Source organism: Typha latifolia, chromosome 8, assembly GCF_019914945.1.
Source record: "Typha latifolia isolate L0001 chromosome 8, TyphaL0001v2, whole genome shotgun sequence".
Taxonomy (NCBI): Eukaryota; Viridiplantae; Streptophyta; class Magnoliopsida; order Poales; family Typhaceae; genus Typha; species Typha latifolia.
Genome location: NC_133093.1, coordinates 9319948 through 9333391, shown reverse-complemented (window position 1 = coordinate 9333391; position 13444 = coordinate 9319948). Strand labels below are relative to the sequence as shown.

General features: G+C 33.7%; 2 protein-coding genes across 2 annotated transcripts; one reads left to right on the top strand and one right to left on the bottom strand.

Moving 5' to 3' along the window:
* Positions 1 to 295: 295 nt before the first annotated feature.
* On the bottom strand, positions 296 to 1079 carry LOC140793993 (large ribosomal subunit protein uL11-like). The gene has a single exon (XM_073145799.1). The coding sequence runs from the start codon at positions 1009 to 1011 to the stop codon at positions 511 to 513; it is 501 nt and encodes a 166-aa protein (XP_073001900.1). The 5' UTR covers positions 1012 to 1079; the 3' UTR covers positions 296 to 510.
* Positions 1080 to 6776: 5697 nt separating this feature from the next.
* On the top strand, positions 6777 to 7821 carry LOC140794510 (protein S40-4-like). The gene has a single exon (XM_073146599.1). The coding sequence runs from the start codon at positions 6989 to 6991 to the stop codon at positions 7469 to 7471; it is 483 nt and encodes a 160-aa protein (XP_073002700.1). The 5' UTR covers positions 6777 to 6988; the 3' UTR covers positions 7472 to 7821.
* Positions 7822 to 13444: the final 5623 nt, after the last annotated feature.

The following is a 13444-nucleotide window of genomic DNA, read 5'->3' as shown; positions in this document are numbered from 1 at the left end:
ATGAACTCTTAAACTATAGGGTTAAATCTTAACTAGAACATACTAATTAACAGAAAATAATAATAATAATTAATGACATTGCTAAAAGAAAAATATCATCATCAAATTACTTCAATGCCATCGATGCAGGATTATATATATATATATATACACACACACACAAGTGCAAGTAGATATAAAGTAATGTATATTTGTATTGTAACACTAATCAATTGAGAAAGATTATTGTTATTCATGATAAAATGCTGGAGCAAATAAAAGAAATTCGGTCTATAATCACATCAAGATGCAATAATTAATCACATCAAGTAACAATTTTGATCATAAATCCACAAAGCATTCTAAATATTAAATCATTGAAGGTCCAAAACTAAATCCATATAATTCGCATCGCTCTAAAACGATATGAAAATTGTGAGAAATCTCAACGAACACTAGACCTCATCTTAAAACCCAAAACGAGCCATAAATGATGATAAAGTTGCAAACTTCGGAGAAATGCCATCGGCCTTACTCTGAGGGGACCTCGACCTCGCCATTGCTGACCTCGGTTTGTAAGTCCTTGGGATCCTTCCCGTCCACGGTGCAACCAACGGAGACGCACGTGCCAAGGATCTCCTTCACGGTCCCGGCGAGATCCTTCGCCATGGATCTAGGCTTCATCACCCGCGCGATCTCGATTACGTCGTCGAGCGAGATGTTGCCATTGTGCTTGATGTTCTTCGTCTTCTTGCGGTCGCGCTCGGGCTCCTTGAGGGATTTGATGACGAGGGCGGCGGCGGAGGGGACGACGCTGACCTTAGCCTGACGGTTCTGGACCGTAAGCTTGACGGTGACGCGGAGGCCCTTCCAGTCCTTGGCTGTCTCCTTGGCGATATCTTCTCCGATCTTCTTTGGGGAGAGACCGAGGGGGCCGATCTTAGGAGCGAGGGAACTCGCCGCGCCGACCTCACCGCCGGTGACCCGAACATAGACATCGACGACCTGGGAGGGGTCGAACTTGGGAGGCATTGCAGCGGCGGCGGCGGCGGCGGAGAGGAAAAATTAGGGTTTTGGTTAGGCGTTAAGAAGAGAACGGAGTTAGGGTTGCTTGTCCTTTAATATATAAGGACTGTTTTGCATTTATACCCTTTAGAGACCTTTATTTGTTTTTCTACCCTCTCTCAGTTTATCCACAGACATTTTCATAGCCTTTATTTTACTTATTTATAAATTAAATCCTATAATTTAATATATACGGACCGTTAAATTTATTAGCTAAATTAACTAAAATATTTAGATTAAACTAACTATATTAAAAAAATATATAAAATTACTCTTATATGCTATACTTATCCAACCTATACTATACATTAGAGATTTCTCCCATACTAAAGAAAATTCATTGTAGGTTAATCCCATTTAGGTCAGCCCGATAGCATTAGTCAATGTGTGTAAAAAGCATTGCATGCTCATATTTGAAGACCGTAATTAATTGTGTCCCAAATCGAATACAAGAATGTTAAAATTAGAATGCATTAATACTTACTCAGTATAGATTGTCCCTATGTCTTTGGGAGTGGTACCAATTTATATTATATATTTCTATAAGTATGCCATTTAAATTTTTTGTTAGTCGACTAATATCTAACTAATGTTTGTAACTTGAACTTATGAACTACTAAAAATTAAAGAAATTAAATTTTTTTTTCCAATTTCAATCATCATTGTCATTAAACACTAACATAAAATTTCTACTAAAATCCTTACATGGAAGAGAACCCATCTTTCTTTCTTTACATGGTTTACAAGAGGGTCTAGGGCGTCTGATTGTTTGGGAGAGAGAGAGCCGTTTTCAACTCTGTTCGGGCTTCAGCTAAAGGAAAGACCCTCGCTGCCATGTGTGGCTCCACCATCTATCATTTAATGCTGGTAGGGCAGGGAAGAACATACTGACCAACCTACCAGGAGAAAAAGCTTTCTATATGCTGCTTCAATAGCTAGCGTATATGCTATAATGGTTTTAAAAAAGCACAAGTTCGTTTATCTATTTTGTAATTTACAGCCCGTTTATGAGGATTTTTGTAACTTGACTCCTCTTTTATCTTTATAATTCTAATTCTAATTTAATACCCTAATAGTATTTTGACTAACTAACATCAATTACATTATTTAAATACTCTCCCCTCCCCCCACACACAGCACACTCGCATCCTTTTTGCTCTTTTCCAAAGGAGTCATAGATAATTTAGGTATTTATAAATTATTCTATACATTATAACATATTATTTCTTCACCGATACTATCTAATTTAACTTATGATGTTAAATGAGAATTATGAGAAAAACTAATGAGTTAAGTTATAAAATTTTTAAAAGACAAAATGTGAATCATAAAATTAGTAAAATATAGAATATAATTTATAATTAAAAAGAAAAAGAAAAAAGCCCCTATGTCAAAGTGGGCTTAAACTTCATAGGACTCTGCCTCTTAACTATGGGCTTTGGGATTAAACTTGCCCATTCTTGTGGTTTAGACTATAGTTATTAGAACCAACCCTGATATTGAGCCAGTTAGAGCTAAGATCATTAGGTTATTAGTTTAATCACCGAGTCACCCGGTTGCACCGATGATTTTATTTGAGAATATTTTAAATACTTAGTTAATATATTTGTAGCTCTAAATAATTCTAGAAACTTAACAAAAGTATCTATAAAAGAACTATAAAGTTATTCCTCCTATTATTTAGTCAATTAATCTTTACATTAAAAGAACATAAAATCATTTAACTTATACAAAACCATATTTTGATTACACTTTTATTTTATTTAAGATATAATTTAATTTAACTTTTAGGAATAAAATATTCTTAGGGTGAAAAATATAATACTTAATATAATTAGATAATTCTGGACAAAATGAATGAAAAATATATCCAAAATGTAATGTTCGCTGTTCAACTGCAGAGTTGGTCGATTTTTAATATATCATTTTTTTATCCTAATTTTACAATTAAATTGAGCTAGCTTGATAGTCAATTCATCAGTTTACCGATTCGACCACCTGGTAACCAGACCCAGTTTGAGTAACAATGGTTTAAACTCAATCTAATTGGTAGTCTAAACTGATCATGGCATCATCACATGAAAGAGATAAACTTTTAGTTCATAGAATCTTAACCAAAATCATGAATGATATGGATGGCATTGAGATGATCAATAGACTTTGATCGATTAGAGTTATCAATATCTCCATTGGTCAACTTGATCTGAGGTAAACCTTTTAGATGTCAATTTTTTATTTATCCATAAGCATTATATAAATGGTCAAAAAGCAACCAATGCCACCCTCTAGCATAATAATCTCTTAAACTCTAATAATCTTTACATCGAACGTGATCAAGATACGAAGGAGGAGGATTAGTGTATAAAACTAAGTGGAAGAAGGATCATGGAAGGTGGCAAAGAACAAACACAAGAAGAAGAAGAAAAAAAAAGACTACACGTAAAAAGAAGAGCATGCATGGATAATTGAGCGCAGCTCTTATCAAGAAAGTGAATCTTGCTTTAGAGTAAACTAGTTCTTAAGACTTGTTAATTAATTTAATTTGGCTTCCTTCTTTGTTTTGCGAGCATGACAGCTATTGATCTCATAGATTAAGAAGGGAAGGGATAAGCTTGGAGAGAGGTCCAATAATTCTGTGGAGTTGTGAATTGTAAACTAATGCTGGAGTTATCATAAGATAATAGGAGATATTCCCAATGTGGAAGTTGGTAATATGCTTTGTTTATTTAAATTGGGTTAAATATATTTTACTTTCTGTATTTATGCGTAAAATTATTTTACTATATATATTTTAAACAGTCTTAAATCAGTCTTTATACTTACGATTAAAATGAGGTTGTCTATCCAATATTTTCAAAATGTAGAAGTTGTGAATTTTAAAAATTAAATATCGGCCTAAATTATCTCTATTTTTAATTTTTTTATAGATAAAAATGTCATTCTCTTCTTATATAAGTATTTTGTTTTATTCAAAAAATACCCACATGTTTTATTCTCTTACTTTCTATATTGTGCCAACTATATAGTTAAACTTGAATTTTTATAAAGTTTAATAGTTATATTACATCTAGGAGCAAGACAAATATGGGTTAATCAGATATAAAAAAACCCATCTATTTTGTCTAATAAATACGACATAGCTATTTTGATCATTTTGACGTGCTCAATTAATTTTGACAAAAAATTCGAGAAATTTATTTTAGTCGTAACTACATAGACTGATTTGAGACTTTTTAAAATATAGAAAGTAAAATAATTCTATACATAAGTATAAATGGGTAAAATGTATTTAATCCGTTTAAATTTGTTCCACAACAACAAACAAAGGAGATTTTGTCTAAGATAATGATTTGCAAAAGTTGCAACTGTTAATAGAGATGTAAAAATACTTAAATTATCCACATAAAAATATTTAAGAGCATTGATTCTAGCATTTTTATGGTTAGGTTTAGATTTTTATTTTGAAAAAAATTGAATCAGTTGCAAGTTCGTATTAACTATAAGGAAATTAAATGCTTAAGTTTGAAGTATAACTATATAGAGATTAGGTTGAAGTCGAGCCAAATAAAGAGAGGTCAAGATATTTGTAATCATTTAACTAGTTTTTTTTTTTTACTTCTAATTTACCACAAGCCCATTGACCCTTAGAAGGACTTGTGATTACATGATAAATACGTGTACAAAACTGAGTTGTTTAACAAATAAGCATCATCATTAAGAGATCAATTAAGAAGGAGAGAATCCTAATTAATCTACATGCCTCTTAAGGTCAAAACTTGCGACCTTGTGCGCGTGCAAGTTTTCTATATAGAAGTCAATCATCTACTTGGAGTTGGTGAATTTAGAAATAAAGAGTACTTGGCATGACCATTGTTAATGGATAAGAACTAGCAACTAGTATAATTAGAAAGTAAAGTTGTTATTAGATAACCAATTAACCTAAAAGTTAAAATTTTAGTTTGATATCATATAACATAACCAATTGACCCAAAAAATTAAGTTATTAACTAACAGACTATGAACAATATATTATTAGAATATAAAATGTAAAAATTATCATTATCTAATAACTTAAAATTTTAAAATAATTGGTGAGTTAATATAATCCATATTTGAATTAGCCGTCCAATTTTTTAAGCTTATCAAAATATTCAAGCTCACAAACGACGATAAACGTTAAATATAAAAAGAAAAAAAGATTAATAACTTAATATTTTAGAGTAGTTAGTAAGTTCACCAAAATAAATCTATGGAATTCTGCCATGGAAAGAGAAGTAGCAATTTTTTAGATATATTATTAAATTAATTGATCTTCAACAAACTTAATTTGGTATATCAATTCCCATTGCAATTTGGTATAAATAACTCATTTGCATTTCAAGGGCACGTAGAATATATATATATATATATATATATATATATATATATATATATATATATACATACTATTGACAAGTTGATAAAGACTTAGCTTGTATCTAAGCAAAGCAAACGCTACTAACAAGGCTCCTTAGTTGGTTTAGGCAGCTCATCTATCTTTTGATTTAAAGCACTTATAATTATCATCTTACGTGCAACTTGGGAAGTCATTACATCTCATTTTCTTCACTCTTTCCAAGTATTAATTGTAGCTTATTCAAGTCACCAGCAATTTATTCCATTTAGTGAGGCACTTGTCAAGAAACATGAAACATATGGCTTTCTCAAAGACTTGACCAAAATATTATTTGGCATATATATATATATATATATATATATATATATATGTGTGTGTGTGTGTGTGTATAAAGTATAGCTAATTATATTTAGATTATCTTAATTATTGCTATTTTGACTAGCCCTTATTATTTGATAAATCTATAAGATATATGAAGCACTAGCTAATTATACATACATTTATTATTTTTTTTGTAATCTAAAAGTTAATATTAATTAAAATTATAAAATATAATTTCTTTGTTCTGCGAAGTCCTCCTACATCAAGATAACGTAGACATTGAGAAGGAAATTAACCTGACAATAGCTCCCAAGTTCTCGTGATTCACACCCAATAATAGGGATCGAATAAAATGGGTCTTTTATCGTGATGGTAAAATATCTTTATCTTTTGGACTTATTCCCAATTCCTTCTTTTAGCCAAATTAACTCGATTATTCAAAACACTGTTCCGTAGTCCGACAACCCTTTACGGCACTCGCAGTTGCAATGTCCACTGACATCGTGACACGTTATCCGACCAGTTAATGTTCCTTATAAACACCCGGATAGGGATGGGGGTGATGGAGAATAACTCCGGCGATAAAGTCGTCAGATGCCAGCCAAGTTATCCGGTGGGCTACCACCACCCAGAGCTTCCTAGCCGCGTGAGCTGGCCGAGGGGGCCCACCCATCTCGCACGTGGTCCCCACTTCTTCACGTGCCCCTCAAAGCCCCTGCCCCCCGCCCCATCGTCGCCCTTCCACCTCATCTTCGCGACACGTGGCGAGAAGATACTCCGGGCCACGTGTCGCAGTCTAGGACGATGCTTCCGATTTGCCCTGGTTGATCGTCGTCGGTTTATTTTGTCGTTATCTAGAACCACTAGGATCTAACGTGTTCCGAGGAGTATGTAGCATAATCTACGTGACGTGGCGCATCGATCAGTGGCATTCATGTAAATGAATCACAATTCGCGAGGACAAAAATCGGAAGGAACGAGAGAGAGAGAGAGAGAGAGAGAGAGAGAGCCTTATCCTCATCGCCACCTCCGCCCCGCCCTCTACTGCATCATCCAATCCCCCTATAAAATCCCACCATCCCCTCTTCTCTTACGAGACAAACTGGGACCGTATAGTTTCTTCAATTTTGCCTTCTACCCCCTCTTTTCTTTCCGAGATTTTTATTCCAGACCTCCACTACCAAAATAACGAAGAAGTTGAGGGGCTTATTCGACAAAAAAGAAAGAATGGCAGGAAGGACTCGCTTGCTGATGAAAAACCCTCACAGGCTCTTCACGCCCACGCCCGAGTCAGCCGGCCCGATCCGGTTCGGCTCGGACGAGTTCGACGAGTCCGACATCTGGGGCTGCCCGGTCGAGCCCCGGCCGGCCGAGACGCGGAAGCCGGTACCGGCCCGAAGCGGGAGGAAGAAAACCGACAAGTTGGGCCGCGGCAGCGGTCCGGCATCCCTCCCGGTCAACATTCCGGACTGGTCTGAGATCCTCCGCGGCGAGTACGGCGGCAAGCCTAACAACGACTGGGAGGTGGAGGACGACGAGGACGACGAGGGCGGTGAGGTGACAGGGGTGGTGATCCCGCCGCACGAGTTGTTGTACCGAACCCGGACCGCTTCGTTCTCCGTCCACGAAGGGATCGGCCGGACCCTAAAGGGCCGGGATTTGAGACGGGTACGAAATGCCATTTGGGAAAAAATCGGCTTCCAGGATTAAATTAATCAAGATTACCTCTTCTTTCTTTCTTTCTTTTTTAAAATCTATTCCCCTCTTGGGATAGAAGAGAAGTTGTTGGTTTTGGCCATTTTTGGTAATTGGATTTCACTATTTTTTTTTTTTTTTGGGTTTTTTTTGTTGACTCCATGGCTTAAAGATTGTATTTTTTTTTTCAAATCGCTAGTAGGAAGTTATTCTCCTCTTCCCTCCTATATTTCCTATTATTTATAAGCGTGGAAATGTTCCACCAAAGAGGAAAGAAAGAGAGAGAAACTTGGGGGTGAAGGGAGGATTCTTGGCGTTATCCAAATTGCTGTGGAAGTTTTAGATAAAGAATAGTTCTTTCTCCACGTCAGAGTACATTCGTTTAAGCGTATTTTATGGACTTTCTTTTATTAAGAATTGCATTTTTATTTTTTTAATACTCCTCAGCATGTCGTAATCCAAGTCAAAAAGTAAGTTGAGATAATTTACACCCTACATTATGACTATTCTTAATTTGAACCCCGCATTGGTGTCAACTAAAATAATCATAAAACATAAGGTGTAAAATGAAACGAAGGATTATTATAATAGAGTTAGGCAACTTCTTGGAAACTCTGGCAAGTTGTTTGAAACAAGAGCTCGTGCAATCTCTCTCTCGAAATTTGTGACGGTTGTGAATAGAGGGACAAGTCAATAGGAAGGCATATCTTGGAAAGGGCGAGGGTTAATTTGTTAATTCCTTCGTAATCAATTATTAGTTGAGCTTGCAGGGTTTAATTGGCGTAATGCGCCTCGAAAGATGCGAGCAGCATCGGTTGGAGTTAACTTTGTCCTGGACATGGATTAGACGTGCATTCCTGTTAAGAGACATCTTAAAGCGGTGTTTAGCATCTCAATATTCCTGTTAAATGACTCTACGTTAGCCTTTTTTATTCATAATTTTACACTCTTATCATATAAATATTTATTATTTTACTCTTATATTTTTACTTTAAATATCTAAAAAAATATCCTAATATTCAATTTTTTTGTAACAGTTAGTTATTATATAAATGAGTTAAAATAGTTATATAGCTAACGTAGTCAACTAATAATCAAGCAGTAATTAATTTCTAAGGTTATTATTTTGCATATATGCCTGCTCAAAATCTCATTATTTATTTGACAGTTTTGTATTCAAATGAAAATAAAAAAAAATATTTCTGTCCTTTTACTACTAAATAGATCCAAATTTAACTGAGTATCGATTATAAAGATAAAGGTTTAAAAAATACTTATATAAAAAAGAACTAGCTATCTATTCTTATATGGAGGATTAGGCATCCCTACTACATACTAAAACGAGGAGAAAAAAGAAGACCTGAGAGAAATATAATCACATATCTTTTTCTAAAATTTTAATTTCTAGCTTATTTTTTTAACATATAAATTAATCTTAAGTCTTAGGAGAAGCATTCTTGGCATAAAACATAGTTTAACTAGACCAAAATTGTTAATCCATATTATTAATCCATTTGCTAACAATCAAGACTATCTTGCTCTATCAAGCATCAAGCATGGAGGAAATAGAGGGTTTATTTGCAAAGATGCACCTCTCTTTATAGAGAAATGAGTGCTAATTATATATTTCTTTCATCTTATTTTGTGGGGAATAGACCCCTCTTTTTTGTCGTGAAGTTATCGATTTGGACAGGTCAAAAGGTCAGGGTCGAATAAAAACTAACCAAAATAAAAAGGAATAAAATAAAGAAATTTCTTATTAGGTACTTGAGAAAATTACAAATAACACCTCTCTCTCTCTTATTATTATTATTATTATTATTATTTATAAATAAAGCCTCCTATTTGCTAAAAAATAGAAATATCTCACTTATTTAATACAACCTTTGATATTAGAAACAACAGTAATCTTAGATCCGCTGATCTTGTGAAATTTTAGTGTTTTAAAAGCTTGTTTTAATCCTAATTCGTTGGAAGGGAGTCGTTGTTTTGGTTCATCTCCAAGTTGCTTTGCATAAATTAACTTTGGATACTTATCCATTAAAAGATAGGATGTCGCTTGATACTTCTTTAAACAAAAAGAGGGGTTTAGTTGTAATAAAGTTAAAATTATAGGGAGTTATTTGTAATTTACTCTATATACAGTATACTTTTCACCGGAATTGGAGTCACGAAAGCCCAATGAGCGTCTTCTTTTGGGGGCCCAAAGCCCAAGAACCATTCAAAAATATCTATGGGCCTTCTTTTGGTTATCAACTCTAAGGCCCAAATTATTATTTTCTTCTTCTTCTTCTTCTTTTAAAAAGAAAAGGAAACATTTCCATATTAGTCCGAGCATTTGTTCCAATAAAATACTCCATATATTGTGACGTCCTATCAAAATTTTAGTCGAAACTAAAGTGATATAACAGTCCAAGAGCATCAGCAGTATTCAAAGGACAATACAATATTTATGTCAGACTCGATTTTATCCAAGCTTATACATTGTTGGATCGATAAGAACAAAGAACAATACATCTTTGATCTTATTCGTTCTATTCTAAATATCTAAAACAAATATTTGTTGGAACAACTTAGTATCTAACTTTTCTTTGGTGTAAGAAGGCTTAAATTCACTACTTTTTTACTTCTATCCAGAGTTTAATTTAAAACTTATTTTATTTTGCAAAGAGTTGAAGCGACAGTTACCTCACTGACAATATGCTGTTCAAAGAGAAAAAAAGAACTAATCATACATAGAGTGTCTAATTAATGCTAAATATTGCCTGTGTGATTACACTGTCAATTATGATTTCCAAACAAACAATGAAGTTAGTCTGAGCAAGTGGTCTTCTCATCAATCAATCAATCAACTGGACAAGTTGATGTACCAATGATTGTGACAAATGAAACATCCTCAAAATTAGGTAATTCAAGCTTAATTTAAGCTTGAGCTTATCTTAAAATCTTGAAATATACTCGAGATGAATATAATCCAAGCTCAAACTTAGTTTTCATGCTCACTGAAAATTGAAGAATTCAACTGTAATTAGTGACGATTTATGATTAAGTAGTTGTCAAAGCCATTACTTGATCAAAGTTGGAATGCTTAAATTAAGTAGTTGTCAAATGCAAAACCAAGCCAGTCCACATAATTAGACTATCAAAGGTTTCTAGATCACCCACGTGTATCTTGCCAACAAGAGATAATCTTCATTAATTAAGCTTAATATGAGCTTAATTACTTTATTTTCTACCATGAGAAAGATTGATACAAATATATTTATAGTCACCATTGACTTTATGAGTAACATCAAAGAGAAGGCCTTTTATACATATATTTATGCGTCAATGAATTAGTTGCATGGTTATTGACTAGTATTTGGCTTTCTAGTACTATGTTTTAGGGAAAAATCAAAATTTTATCCATTTTAATCAGAAAATTATATCTATTAGACTATCACCTTGATATACAAAAGAAAAAGAAAACTTTAGATAAGTTCTATAACTTAAATAAAAAAATATATATCAAGCCCAAAGAAAGTAGAACAATAAAGTATACATAAACACACCATAACACTAGGACAAGGTCTTCCATCGGCTCCATCACAACTCCTGCATATCTGAACCAACACTGAAGCGCACCACCACTATAGCTTGCACAACACATAGGAAAGCAAAACTAAAAACTATAAAAAACTTAAAACGCAAAAAAGTTGACAACTACCTAGGTGGCTACTACAACAATTTTAGTGTCGAGCAAAATAACATAAGTGGGGTGAATGGGGCGATGGAGGGGCAAGAGGAGGAGATGATGCAATCAATGGTGATGGTGGATGAAACACTCTCGTCGAGGAAGGAGAGCACCCAAACACCGGAACGAATGATGACTTCAAAGATAGCAAAGAATGAATTCTTCGGCCACAAAAGATGGCATAGAGGCGGTCGATCTTGGATTCATTCGAGAAGGTAAAGATGGACAAAGATTCGTTAGGAGGTAGTGATAAAGGTGGAGGGAGAGAGTGCAACTAGGGTTTACGATTGAAGGAAACATCAACGGAGGAGGTAGAGAGAGAGAGAAGAGTAGAAAAGAGGAGAGTGGAGGGAGAAATCAATGATGCCGGTTGGAAGGAGGAAGTAAGTGATGCGGAAAGAAAAGCAGAAAAAAAAAAAAAAAAAAGAAAAAAAAAACCAACTTGAGAGAGGGAAAAGAAGCCGTCCATAGTCACTTGGGTTAGGAGAGGAGAAGAGCGCACCAATAATGGCAAGAGAAGACTCTTCAGGGGGAGGGGAATAAAACAAGTCAAACCCTAGCAAAGCAAAGGCCAATGTGTTAAAAAAAATTTTACGTAATTAATACCTTGACAATCTCGTGGTACATGTTTTATAAAGGTTCTTTTTGTTGGTTTAAAAATATATTTTACCCATTTATTTATGCATAAAATTATTTTACCCTATATATAATTTGTTTACTAATTCACTTTCTATACTTATGATTAAAATGTAACTATTCTTGAATTTCTATCCTAATTAATAGTGTCCACCATACGACCAAAAACTCTATTATATTTATTAGACAAATTAATTGGAAAGACAAGTAATTTAGATATTTTAATAATTTATTATATTTATTTAGACGGGCTCTATTAATTGAGATAAAATCTCAAACAGTTTCGCTACAATAATAAGTAAATAGAGTGAATTGGTACGAATTGTTTAGAGAGACAAAGTGATTTTATATACAAGCATAACCACATAAATATAATTATACCTTTCTCCCTTCTAAATTCTTATTTATATGGATATAGTCTTGTTGATCTTTAGATTTAATTAACCATTAAGAGTTTATAAAAAAAATAAATATCCACTTAATAATATTTATATTATTTCATCTATTAAAGTACTAAACTCGTAACTTATAATTGTCAAAAAAATAACTCGAAAGCATAAACGAGAACATGAAATTAAAAATGTATGTATGTTCATCACCTAAAATTAATTGATCTTTTAAAGAAAATCTAAATGATGATGTGCATTTAAAGAGATCTACATTTTGGGATACAATTAAAGTTAGAAGACCATTTTTATGGGGCTAGAGATGGAATTGAAAGTTGGAGGGGGGGGTAGAGAGAGTAGTAGTTCCAGTGACCATTAAATAGATGGGGCCAACGCCGCATTTATATTGAATGGAGTATGGACCAAACTTTTATTAGGTGGACCATTTGCCCTAATTCTTCCTTCTTCGTTCGCTTAGACACACTACAAGCAAAGCACGCCAAATTAAATGATCTTCTTAGTTCCTTTCTAAACGAGAATTGCTATTTTACTCTACAATTTCTGTCATATTATATATCAGTAATTTTATATTATAATATTATAAAATATTAATTAACTTTATCGTATATTTTTTATCTCTTTTTTCTTTGATATTATATTAGATAACAGGTAAATTTAAAAGTTGATGTTAAATTGGAGACCAATAAATGTTATATAATGTATTTTAATTAAAATAAAATGAGGTCAAAGTTTACTTCAACGTAGGCCGAGTGGCACTTTTGTCGGATTCGGAGAGACGTGACCACGCGTTTCGCTCCCTCGTCTGGTGAAAAGTCTCAGTTCCACTTTCGTTCATAAATGCCCCTACAAAATAACTTTTTCTATAGCTAAGAGTTGGTGGTTATCGCCGTAATTTTTATTAAAAATTTGTCTTGTTTTGAGAGGGTAGAAAGACGTAGGAAAGATGCCCAGCAACTGGTGAACCGTAGGATACACCGAATTAACGGACGGGATTGTCCTACGGGATACTAGAGAAGGAAGAGTGATATCTTCACTCTTCTTTTTTAGGGTTACTCCACTTGAGAGTCAGCTTTTCTCAAGTTTTATGTTTACAAAAAGAGTGTCTTACTTGCCATAGAATTAATTCTTTATCGATTAGTTTGATGAAGATTTAACGGTTAAAATTTTTAAGTGTATAAAAGGAATGAAAAATATTACCGGTTCAGTAGATAA

What these genes read in the sequence shown, in the direction of transcription:
- LOC140793993 (XM_073145799.1), bottom strand. Translation starts at nt 1,011, where the DNA reads ATGCCTCCCAAGTTCGACCCCTCCCAGGTCGTCGATGTCTATGTTCGG.
- LOC140794510 (XM_073146599.1), top strand. Translation starts at nt 6,989, where the DNA reads ATGGCAGGAAGGACTCGCTTGCTGATGAAAAACCCTCACAGGCTCTTC.